At 35.9% G+C, this 13,056-nt stretch overlaps 1 protein-coding gene across 1 annotated transcript; it reads right to left on the minus strand.

The window, feature by feature from the left end:
* Positions 1–10,653: 10,653 nt before the first annotated feature.
* LOC129807353 (transcription factor btd-like) lies at positions 10,654–12,319 on the minus strand. The gene is made up of 2 exons (XM_055856562.1): positions 11,765–12,319; positions 10,654–11,688 (listed from the first exon to the last, which is right to left on the minus strand). The coding sequence occupies exons 1-2, from the start codon at positions 12,043–12,045 to the stop codon at positions 10,773–10,775; spliced, it is 1,197 nt and encodes a 398-aa protein (XP_055712537.1). The 5' UTR covers positions 12,046–12,319; the 3' UTR covers positions 10,654–10,772.
* Positions 12,320–13,056: the final 737 nt, after the last annotated feature.

The following is a 13,056-nucleotide window of genomic DNA, read 5'->3' on the forward strand; positions in this document are numbered from 1 at the left end:
CCTGGCAATGCCAATCGACCTTTTTTGTCATATCACATGAGTTCGAAAATGCAGTTTACAGATTTTTTTTAATGAAATTACTTTACTTAGTCATATTTTACAAATACAGTTCGTCTTGGTTGATTTGTTTAATAAAATTTATTGCCGCTTGAATTTCCAGAAATGCCACATGACCTGAAATAGCACTGTCACGGTTACAGAATCGCATTTTCGAAAAAACTCTCCTGAGATTCGAACGCAATTTGTCATTATGGTATTGTCAGATTATTAAAGAATTTACCTATTGGTGATACTTCGAAATTGGAACAAAAAATTAGATGAGTATCTTTCAAAAGAATGATAATTGAAAATGTTTTTTCTAATAAGAAATCTGAAGACAAGACATTTTCACTTTATATTTTTATACTGCATGAAAACTCTTTTCGAATTTCGAAAATTGAAACAAAATGACACTTGGAATTGTGGATGTTGGTTGTGACATATGCTTAATCATACTTCGAAAGTAAGGTACTTTATAGAGAATTTACTCAAAACCCTGTCGAAAGTCCGAATAATGAAATACGTGTTATCATTTATTTTTCATAAAGCACCAATCTGTTCCATATGAAAAGTATTAGTTTATCAATTATTTAAACAGAAACTATTATAAACGCTTTAAGCATTTAAACATATATGACTTTTATTTGAATTCTTCGAATTGGTTTATTAACTAATAATAATTTCCTTGAACGTGACTAATTTCAACAAATATTAACTAAATTATATATTTATTTTTAAATATTCATGAAACTGAAAGAACTGTTGTTCTGTGATAAATATTGTTGATAAAGCAGTATTTTAATATTAGCTTGACATAAAAATTAAGATATTAGCTATTCTTTCCGGGATAGACTAATAGTAAGTTTCGTTAACCTCCGTAAGTTAACGAAAAAGTCATTTTCTAAATTACAAGAAATTTATGTTTGAGCTTATTGTTGACAAAGTTTCTTAATAACCTTCAAAGAAAGCAAGAAGCCTTTTAAAATTGTCTCAGGAAGAAAGGGAACCTATAAATCTTTCGTTACTATTACTATTACAGGGTCCATATTCGTGAAATATCTTTCGTTGAATATCCTAACGATATATACTATCAGTTTAGAGATTATTTTTTTTACATTTCTAAACAGAAAACAGAGAAGTTTGAAATTCTTCGGAGACAAAACGATTATTAATCAAAGAGACATTCTTCGTTAGGTTATTATCTGTCAATATAGAGTCGTCCATAGAGTTTTTTTTCACCGATTTTATATCACATTACTGAAAGGCCTCTGCATATTGAGGGTAACTCTTTTCAAAAATTTCATTTTGACAGAATTTTGACATTTCCACCTACAGCGCCACAGACTATTTCCTTCAAAAAAACATTTTTTGGTGAAAATGTCTCTCAATGTGTAGAGGTCTTAACAAAAACAAATATCGTCTATATTTTTCTGAATCATCAAATTTTATAATTGACATATTTTTCGTTAAGTTTCCTGTCAATACATTGTCAATTAGTTAAGCTTTATGGTTTATGGTTTATTAAATAAATTTCCAGAACAATCTGAGAACTTATAAAACATATCATTTCAATGTGTTGAGCATTATAAAACTTATCAAAGAACACAAATTATGTGCCATAGAAAGACACCCATTTGGTAAATCTTTCGTTAAATCTCCTGTCATTGTGCTGTCCCTTTCAAATTCAACGGTCACCAACTTACCGCCAATATCTCCTCAGCTAGGAACAATTTGGTATCCTGACGATCCATTGTGGCACTTCCAAAGGAGACCACGAGATCCCCTCAATACTCCAAGAAAAATTCAATTGGTATCCAATAGGATTAAATTTAAACTAATTGCACACACTTTGTCACTCTGTGATCAATTTTTTTATCACCACATAACCTCAAAAGTAGGCAAAGAGCAAAACTAATGGAGAATTGGACTACAAGCACTTGAGCAAACTTAAATTATGTATCCATTGTGGAATAATTAATAGGATGTTTCAACAAAACTCGATGGGCACAGAAACACATTCAGTTACAATGATTATTTCAAATGCAGCTGGAGGTGGGGCAACGCTTTAGAATTAACAAAAAAAAAGATACTCAAAGAAACGACCACAAGAAAATGCCTGTAAATCACGGATGGATAAAAAAAAGCACTAAGTACATCATTTTTCTTTTCCAAATACTATCAACTTGTCCATGTCTCTTCTTCTCATTCGCGATCCCGCGTCCTCCGTGGACCTCTCACGTGCACCAAAGCACAATCTTTCTCCGCGGACACTCGCGATATCGCGGGGAGGATGGCGGGGTCAGAGCACGCTAAAAAAAACCGACAACCAACACTGGACTTTATTAATTAGTTTTCTTGCGTATGAGCTTTTAGGCCGGTCGTAGCGCAACAGGCACTCGGAGCAAAAACAGCCACCATTGCGCGTCTTTTTGGGGTGAGGACGATGCGTTTCGCGTTAGTTGTCCGCGAAGTGGCGCGCGCACTTGCTGATAAAAAAGGCAAGTGATGCAATGATGTCTTGGTACTAAAATCTGGAAAAGTAACTTTTCAAACGGTGCGTGCTGCACAAACTGACTCCACAGTGCTTATCCCCAGTTGTTGGTGGATTATTGGCATGAAAAGTGGCTCTCTGGACTTGGCGTTAATGTAGTGTTGGGCTTGCCACTGGTATACTTACAAGAGCACTGTGTCTGTGTGCGAAATGGTATGACGATGGAAAAGGGGTAATTGCATGCTTTTCTGTGGATTTTTTCCAACTTCGCGAAATACAATTTCAACGCTATACAATATCTACCCAACTCACGGTTGAAGTGGAATTCTTCCAAACAGACAACATGTCTTGGGGGCCTTTGGTTGGAGATCTTTGAGGAGAGCTCCACAATCAAAGTATTTTTTGAGGTTAAATCAAAACTGAGGCTCTTGTCAAAGCAAAAAAAAAGAAAACTAAAGTCGCCCCGTTTACTTTGTGAATGTCGTTGGATATTTTCAAATTTGAATAACTGTCAAAATTACTAAATGTCCTACAGAATTTGATTATTATTTTGACAGCTGTCAATTTATTAGCGTCGTATTTTAGGCGGTCGCAGAAGCATATCAAGAATATCTTTTTAAAAAATTTAGCAAATTCAATAATTCAACAGAAGTCCAGAAAAATAACGCAGAAATATTGATCTTTTGAAATAGAATACCATAGAGTAGAATCATCGATATGCTCAACATAACTAGCATTACAGCAACAATATAAGAAATATTGGTTCATAGAAAAGTCTTTAATATTCTTCACTGAATCATCAATGATTGCGAAACAGAAAGAATTTTTACTTTGAATATTATAACCTCAAAAATTTTACGCAGTGATGATACTACTCTATAAATTTACTACTAGTTTCAATGGTTTATTATTATTAATTTTGCTTGTTTTACATGCCACCAATATTTATAATTTTTAATGATTATAATAAATAAGAATTCATTGAAATTTTAAGACTAGAATATTTTGAATAATGTCAGGCCGAAAAATTTGCGTCAAAACGCAAGGACGTAATGAAAATTTTTGTAGAAAAAAAGCATAACTAAGTATTTCTTAGAAAAAATTCAGATCAGAAAATATGAAAACTAATCATTAAAAAGTGTCCAGATATTTGTTTTAAACTTGTGTCTTAGCGAAATGTATAGGCAATGCGCAGCGCGTTAACGCGTTTTTTTTTTTGTTGGGACAAATTGACATAAAAATTGTAATGTCTCAAAAATCAAATGTTACATGTGTTTCTTAGGCTTCCACCTGTTCAATTAGCATTTTACGTGTTCCATAGCATTCCACGCGTTCAATAGCGTTCCACGCGTTCAATAGCGTTCCACGCGTTAAATAGCGTTCCACGCGTTCAATAGCGTTCCACGCGTTCAATAGCGTTCCACGCGTTCAATAGCGTTCCACGCGTTCAATAGCGTTCCACGCGTTCAATAGCGTTCCACGCGTTAAATAGCGTTCCACGCGTTCAATATCGTTCCACGAGTTCAATAGCGTTCTACACATTCAAGAGCGTTTTACGTGCTCTAAGGCGTTCTACGCATTCTATAACGTTCTGTTCTACGCGTTTAATAGCGTTCTATGCGTTAAATGGCGCTTCACACGTTCTGTAACGTTCTACACTTCAATAGCGTTTTACGCACTTAATAGCGTTCTACGCGATCAATATGTGCTACGCGTTTAATAGTATTCAACTACATCCCAACCGGTTCAATAACATTCAATAGCATCCAACGCATTTCATGGCTTTTATCATTATTTATTAGTGTTCAATGAATTCAGTAGCGTTTAATAATGATCACTGTATTCAATATCGTTCAACGTGATAAAAATCATTGAATGCGTTTAATATCGTTCAATACGTTTAATACGAATGAACACCTCTTCGACACGGAACCCCTATTTACACTTTTGTCAAAATCTTAATATCTATTTAATGTATCTAATAAAATGTAAGTAACATGGCGTTTCTGCATTAATCTACGTTTTTCGATAAGGATAAGGGTTCAAATTTCGTATTCCAAATGGTTCAGAGTAGGGTGTCAATAGGTCATGACACGAGTTCTTAAAGTGTCAATTGGTGTTACTTTCACCCTTTCACCCTACTTGAAATTAAGCAGACACTACTCACCGATGTCAATTTAAACGTATATCAAAACTGGAAAACGTTTTCCAAAAAACATGAAAAACAAATAACAAATTATTCACCTTAATTGGAACTTTTGATTTTTCTTCTTTCTTTTCTGTTTCATGTCCTTTCCTTCCGCTTTTTTATGGTCATCTTTTTCTTTTTAAAAATGTAAAAAAGCTGTCAAAATCCGACCGTTAAATACAAATTCATAATCTTTACTATACAATGCTTTTCAACTTAACATTCAGTGTGGTACAAGTGCAATTATTTTACCCTCACTACGTATCACGGGTATTTGTGTTGATATAGATATGTATTTCTCAACATACATACAAATGCAGGAAAAGGCAGAGAATGATCGGCCATGTGAATTCCATCCATATACAATACAGAAATACACAGCATAAGAATAAAGTGGACGCCCATTTAATAGTTTTTCGTTGTTATTCTGGATGATATTCATACAGTTGTTTGTATTTTTATTGTGCTCACACGCACGATGGACACTGTGGTCATCTCACGACAAGGGACATGGCACTATCGACCGTTTGGGATTCAGACGAAAGCCTTTTGACTTCTGCAAAGGAATTTCGATGAAGGGAAAAAGAGAGAGCATAAAAGGCAATTCCTGGGGCCTCTTGAGATCCTTAACCACACAAAAGAGCTCCCTCATGGCGAGTCAGTGAAAACGTCCCGCTGTTAACATGCTGGGAATTTGGTGAGAATATTCTCCTGGGATGCGATATTTACACAAAACCAAAATATTGGAACGCGTGCAATATTACAAGTTACAACTTCTCAGCAATCTTTTGCACTTTTAACCGTTCTTCATCTTTTGCATGAGCAATAGGCAAGTTGAACAACAGATTGATTGGGGCGTTCAAGTAGTTTGGGATAAATGCCGGTTGACTGATGGCAGATAATATGAATTTCCCATTATTGAAGAGCTCTCTGCAATGTTGTTTAATTTTATATGAGGTAGAGAAAAAGGCAGATGAGGTGGAACGCATCACCTCCTATTTGGCGCCTTTTTACATAGGCCCTCAAAACCTGGAGTTGCGCGCGCTCATTATTACTCCTTCTTTTGCGCGCTCCTCTGCTTTACTCTCGACCTTGCCCATCATTCAGCCCATTGTCGCTCATTTAGACAATAGACCATCATCCTCCGTGGTTATTTTGAATCTCATTGTCGGCGAGAATTACTTGCACATGTGCGAGATGAGGTATTGCGCTACAAAAGAGGCATATCACTTCCCAAAATGATCCCATGAGCTTTGGCTTTTGAGAAATGACACGCCGGTGAGGAGCATTTGTGTTAATCATCTTGGAAATTGTGAGTGAAGTGAAAATTTACCAAATGTAATATTGCTTTGCTGGAGCCAAAGATGGTGCTGAAAAATTATGAGGTTTTTAGATTGAACTTAAGGAAGCATCATTAGAGCTTTAATCGATTCTAACTCGTGCCAAGAGGTCATTCTACAAATGAAGTTATTTAGCGGGTTTTAGAAAATATGGCTAATGGCCTAAGCTACTAAGGTAAACCAACTCATCTTAAATAATCCTAAAGTCTAATTAGTCTTATTAGATTTAACTGGACTTGTTAGAGTTTGGTTATGATGAATTTTGAATTTCAGTAGTTTTGTCTAAGGATTTCTCTAGCAATGGACGGAAAACTTAAGCCCTTGTCTTCCTTATACATGTTTCAAATCAACCAATTGAAATTCAAATTAGAATTGAATGGTGATCTTTATGGCTCCGGCACACCTTTTAGATCAGGAAAATTTCATGAAGTCGAAATTCGGATTCCCTTCTTTCTCACATGTTTTGCATATGTCTATCTCATTCTCTCGCACTCTTCTTCTTCTCTTAAACATCACTCCAAATTCAATTTAGCTCAATCGAATTTGGTATGAGAAAGAATGAGATAGTCATATGCAAAACATGTGAGAAAGAAGGGGATCCGAATTTCGACTTCATGAAATTTTCCTGATCTAAAAGGTGTGCCGGAGCCTTTAAGTTGCAGATCTGTGATCTAGGCCAAGTTCAAATTCGAAACTTGATGAAAAGGATAATAATCCACACAACGATGAAAAAAAATGAAATAGAGACAATCGAAAAGGGTCTAAGTGTTAGACCGAAATTTTTCTAAAGGATTATTTAATTTTTCGAATTTAAAGACAATGTAGGACTCAGAGCCATCAATATAAACTTATATCGATTCTACACTCCCTATCACTAAAAATTATATTTTTTAGTAAAATATCACCATTCGGAAATTAAAGTATAATAACATTCAAGAATTTGTCCCTTTATCCTTTTTTGTTATACCGGTATTAAGAGGATAAACAGACCCGAGGCTCAAAAATGAATTGGCTTACATGGTCTTCTTACAAGCCATATTGCTTAACTTCTCTAATTTGTTAATAAAATATTTTTGGGAAAATTTTTACTAAGGATTTCATATTATGAGTGAATGATTAATTATATCCTGGAAAGTGCTCAATTTACTTTGCTATTTAAAACTTCAAGGACTTCATAAATCAGGCTAAATATTTATATTAAACCTATGTTAGACGATCTTCAAATTTTAGGCTTAACATCTATTCCCAATGCCTTTTACTATTAAATAATAAAAGAGCACTGAATATTAGGAATCCAACGTTAATAGGTTTTATCCTACTCTTTGAAATTATAAAAATTAATGCCCTAGACAGACTTACGGCTTCAGTCGAGAGACGGCTTAGTGGGAATCTGATATTAATATAGTCTATTTCATGATTTTTAATTGCAATTTCGTTAAGCCGGCTATCGGCTTAAGCCGTAGGTATATAACCAGAATATAAGCCAAGTAACTAAACCTGAAGTCCAAAGCTCATTTTAACGGAAAATATATCAATTTTTGATTAAGCTGTTTAAAATCATAGGCCCGTATAGGAACTATTAGCTAAACAATTTAACCGACTTCCTCCCTCAATTTGGTCGTAAATTCCAAAAACGTTCTTTCAAGAAATATTTATTATAAAGGATTTTCAAGTAAGACGACAAATGTAAGGTGCACTCTTTTATTTATGTATAATCTATCTAATGGATAAATTAATTTTATCGATTGATGATTTGATATTTTTTTGAACTTGTTTAATTTCAAAAAGGATTTCATAACATCGAATTTTAGTCAAAATAGGTTAGGCCTAAGTAATAGGTAAGGAGGGTAGGTAAAGGAGGATAACAAGTAAGTGATCCTAATGATTTTTATTTATTTTTTGATGTTTTATATGTAGAGCTCAGAGGCAAAATGACACATATCCTATGGCTAAAGCATAGGATATGTGTCATTTTGCCTCTGAGCTCCACATATAAGTCTTTCACGAGAATATTTTTCATCTATTCACCAATATTCTTCATAATTTCTTTATATTTTTTTTAAAAGCTTCTAAATTAAGCTCCTGTAGGAGAAACTGAAGCTCAAATTATATGTTAATGGATTGTTCTAGTTTGTTTTAGAAGGAAGAGAAGGATTGTACATTACATCCAATTTAAATATCTCCATATTTATACAAATATTAATCTAATCCTAACATTTGAATTAAAGATTTATTCTCCCCTGTAATTTCCTTCTCAAGTCATTTTAATCGACATTGTATTCATTTAAGAGCAGAATCACATTGACGGTAAAATGCTCACCGTATTTCGTTAATTTACGCATTTTCATATCAATTCTTACACAAATTCTCGATTACCGTATTACCTGATCTCATACTCGGTAGCACTAGTTGGAAATAATATAAGAAAATCAAAGAATTAAAACGAAAATGCGATAAACGGTGTGCAAAAAACTACGAGAAATTAATCGTACAGTTTTTTTGCTCACCGTTTATCCAATTTTCGTTTTATTTCTTTAATTTTCTTATATTATTTTCACCTAGTGCCACCGAGTATGAGATAAGGTAATACGGTAATTGAGAATTTGCATGAGAATTACAATGAAAATGCGTAAATTAACGAATACGGTGAGGCTATGGCGGGCATTTTATTATCAATGTGATTCTGCCCTAAAAGGTACCGAAATTTAAAAAAAAAACACGTTAACTAGTAGGAAATCTGTATTAAACATCTATTATTTTTTTAATAAAATAATTTATATTGCTTTTACATTATGAAATAATCTTTAGATAACAATACAGAAACCAGATTGCGTGGGTTAAGTTTCGGTATAAAGATATACCCCTATAGGAAAGGGTATGGCACTTTCACGCTGTTCAAAAGTTTTTCACGACTCTTTTTTTTTTTCAAATAAATAAGAACTATTTAACACTCAATTTGTCACTCAATTTGCGTATGATGTATAATACCATGGTAAGGAATGGGTTAATATATTGTCCCAAAAAATAATATTTTTTAAAGTTAGGCTTCCGTGAACTGGCCCACTTTCTTAACTTTTCCTTAAACTCAAATAGCCTAAAAACGAAAGGCAAAATAAAACTTTCAGAATAATCGATACAATGAACGGAGCAATATTCAAATAGAAAATTTTTGTAAGGGCATTTAGTATAAAACAATTGCTTATGAAAGCAAAAAATCATTAATTATATTTTAAATTAGGAAAAAGGGGTCCAACACTTTATTGGTGAACAACATATTATCAAATTATCATTATTAAAACTATTTTATTTGGTGAGATTGGGAAAATTCATGGGTTTGTGTTTAGTTAGAGAAGGATTAGTGATTTAACCCTTTAAAGCCGATTGGGTCACCTGTAACCCTAAAATGAAATTTTTCTTTCTAAAGTCATATTTTGCTCTAAAAAGTCAGAAAAAGTGATTTTTACTGTCCTTCATTTTTTGACGCTCTCGTCCTCAAAGGGTTAATAAAAGGTTCCACAAAAAATCAAAGTTTTAAATTGAATTGAAATAATTTCAAAAGAAAATATTTTTAATAAGCCTATAATTCTTAATAATAACTTAATAACTTATCCAAAATTGCTCTTGTTTATTATCAATGAGTCAGATATAGAATGTTGTAAATAGAATGAGACACGCTTTAACTTTTTGTCCACCGCCGTTTTAACGTTAACAATTCAATTTTTTAACCCATTATGTACGATATTGATACGATTTTTCGATCCAAAAATATTTTTGACTTTTTCTTTCAATTCAATCCAATTTTTCACCTCTCGTTTTTAAAGTGTTAAAAAAATATAAAATTGTGATAGGGTGAGGTGGGGCTACTTTGAGCTGTGAGGCTACATTGTTATACAATTTTTTCGCATATTTCTAAATGAAGCTGGTCCTTAGAGTTATTTTATTTAAATCCACAATTGTCCAAATGTCTGTCCAAATTACATCATATAAAAACCCAGTTTCCTTTATAAACATGAGAAGAGATCGTATAACAATGTAGCCCCACAGCTCACAATAGTCCCACCTCCCACTATCCAAAAATTTTTTTTTTTAACTGTCCGGAAAATATCATTCTAGGTTATATCATTTTCATCATAACCTATCACATAATCCTAACCTCTTTTCCTATTTACGCTTTTGTCGAAGTAATAGCGGAATGTCAGGGGGGTGACATTGGCTCTGAAAAATGCGACCAGTTTTAGTGTAAATTTTTTTCCTGTTTTCGTACACATTTTACGAGATATCTTCAAAACTACGTAGATTGCCAATTTGGAGTTTTCGGTTGCCTCTTCGTTATTATAATTGGCTTTTATTTTGTATTATTTTTTTTTTTGCTAATTCATTCTACAATGACAGAAAACACCTAATAAACTCGAAGGTTTTTTTCGGTGCGCTAGAAACATATGGGAAACATAGGAAATGTCATGCCCCTGTGGAATTTTATCAAATTCGTCAAGTAGACTGCAGTATCGATTTTTAAACTTCCTTTTTAATTTTTTGGAATAGGCCTGATCCCAGGGGACCATAGGATTTAATTAAAACAACACAAAAGACACACCTTCGCTTTCCTACTAAAATATATTTCGTCTTTTCTCTCCTCCTGCTCTATACACAATTTATTCACATTGGATTGGCACAGGATGTTTCAGGGCTAGGCTACCCCTGCATCACTGGTCTTTTAGTAAGTTTTGTACGTTGGATAGTCGGGGAAGTTGCTGTATGTAGCTGACGGTGCCTGATGGTAGGAGTGCGAATGAAATCTCAGTCCGTAGAACTGACATGCCATGGGGAAGTCCTCATTTGGCACGTTCTGTGCGGCAGGTGGAGGTGGGACTGAGAAGGAATTACCAGCATGACTGGCTGGGTATCCTGAGGTAGTCTGATGGTGGGAATGGTAGGTGAGCACAGGATCCTGATACACTGGAATTTCAGGTTGTGTGTTCTCCACTTTAACTGTCACCGGATGCTCCTGGCTGGGTTCCACTGAAACCTCCTCTTTGACTTTAGTTCCCTTCCGAGCTGGGGACTTCTTTGTGGCTGACATGACTCTTCTGAGCTTCTTCTCGTGGGTCTTGATGTGCTTCGACAGGTGGTCACTCCGCATGAATTTTTTCGAACAAACCTCACACGTGAACCTCTTCTCGCCCGTGTGGGTCTTCATGTGGCGCTGCAGTTCGTCGGATCGCGTGAAGCGTCGACTGCACGCCCACCAGGTACACACGAACGGCTTCTCGCCTGTATGCCACCTCAGGTGCGCCTTCAGGTGACTCGTCTTGGCATAGATCTTCCCACATCCGGGTATATGGCACAGGTGCACCTTCTTTCCTGTCTTCTCATCGGGACCTACTAAAGGTGGTCGACCTGCTTGTTCGTTGTAGCAATTGGGGCAGTCGCACTTGGCACAGCGCCTCGACGTGGCCAATTGACTCTGATGACAGGCGAACTCAAATGCCGCCGCAGCATCGAAAGTCCCATGGGGATGGTAGAGACTGCTGGTTGTCTCCTGATGTCGATGCGGGAACCAGGTGTTTGGATAGAAGTTCTGACTACCGTATGGCACGGGATGATATGGCGAGTACTGAAGACTGGTTGCCCTAGGAAAGTCAGGTTCTGTAAGTCTGGGCGTAGGGTAGGGGATGTTGATTGGCCTTAGGGATGATTAGGACCTACCTTGAAACCATGTCCATGTGGGATCCTGGTTGGGCTGGTTGCTGTTGAGCTGAGTAGACAGTTGACATAATGTCACTACCTGGGCTTACGGAATTAGAGCAGCGTGATGAGGTGGATTCTTGATTGGGGGACATACTAGATACTCCATTGGATGCAGCCGAACACGCTGATGGGGTTTGGGGTGGATATGGCATAACATTGATGGTGGCAAATTGTGGATGATGATGTCCTGGTGATTGTAAGTTATTCCACTGATTTGCGTAACTGGGCAGAAAGTCCATCTTCTATACCCCACACTTCACTTCACCCCAAAAAAAACCGAAATGAAAACTAAAAACGTAAAAAATTGTCCGGGTCACCAAACTCTCTTCACCCACTTGTCCGGATCGATCGGGTGAAATTCCGAGAAAATTGCTCTAATTGAAGTCACAGAGGAACGAATAAAAAAAAAGTCATCCACTAGGAATACCGTGCGTTCTTACGTTTAACTTCCTCGAGCGTTTACGTGAGTCTGTAATTAACGAATGTCTCTCGCTTGAGTGGCGATTTGGAACTGAGTCTGAGATTTTAGTTTTATTTTCTTCTCTCTCAAATCACATTCTCAGGTCTCTCCTCCTTTTTCTTCCCATCTTCCCATTCCTACACACACGAGAAAGACCTATGAATACAGTCACGGTTACGATATATTTTCGTGTTTGCGTCGTCTCAGTTTGCCCCGAAGACGGTGTTGGGAAAAAAAACCCATCCGAGCTCCACACTCTGAGCAATCGTCGCACAAATACAAGAAGCATGAGCAACATAGAGAGTGGATGCCAAAAGGTAGAGAACTCAGCATAATGTGAAGATGGGCCAATGAAATGACTGTATTTAAGGGGGCGTGTCACTATGTTACACCATCATACTGATAAGGAGATAAGATAGAGCGATTGAGGTGGATGAAAGAGGAAAGAACGCACACAATCCTGCTTCGCACTTCACACTCCTCCCCACCCCAACTCCTTATCTGTCAAAATTGTGGTGTCCTTTTGCACATTTGAACGTTTTTTTTTCAAACTTGGACTCTAAGCCCCTATTCCTCTGCCCAGAACCTGAGGAATCTCTGATGAAATCCCAAGAGGTTTCATAGCAATTTAGTCAACCTCACCCCCCTATCCCTCCCCCTATCCTTTCTGATTTTAATTCATACCACACCACGAAAATTCCTGTTATTATTGTAATTTTAACATGCTATAATATTTGACATAAGCACGTCCAATTTCGACATGGCTAATTAATTTTGACAAATTGATTCG

The sequence above is a fragment of the Phlebotomus papatasi genome, chromosome 3 (genome assembly GCF_024763615.1).
Source record: "Phlebotomus papatasi isolate M1 chromosome 3, Ppap_2.1, whole genome shotgun sequence".
NCBI classification, from domain to species: Eukaryota; Metazoa; Arthropoda; class Insecta; order Diptera; family Psychodidae; genus Phlebotomus; species Phlebotomus papatasi.

Excerpts from the sequence above, each read along its gene's own strand:
- LOC129807353 (XM_055856562.1), bottom strand. The coding sequence starts at position 12,045 with ATGGACTTTCTGCCCAGTTACGCAAATCAGTGGAATAACTTACAATCA. Across the intron at positions 11,689-11,764 it reads CACATGGACATGGTTTCAAG|GGCAACCAGTCTTCAGTACT; the intron begins GTAGGTCCTAAT and ends TGACTTTCCTAG.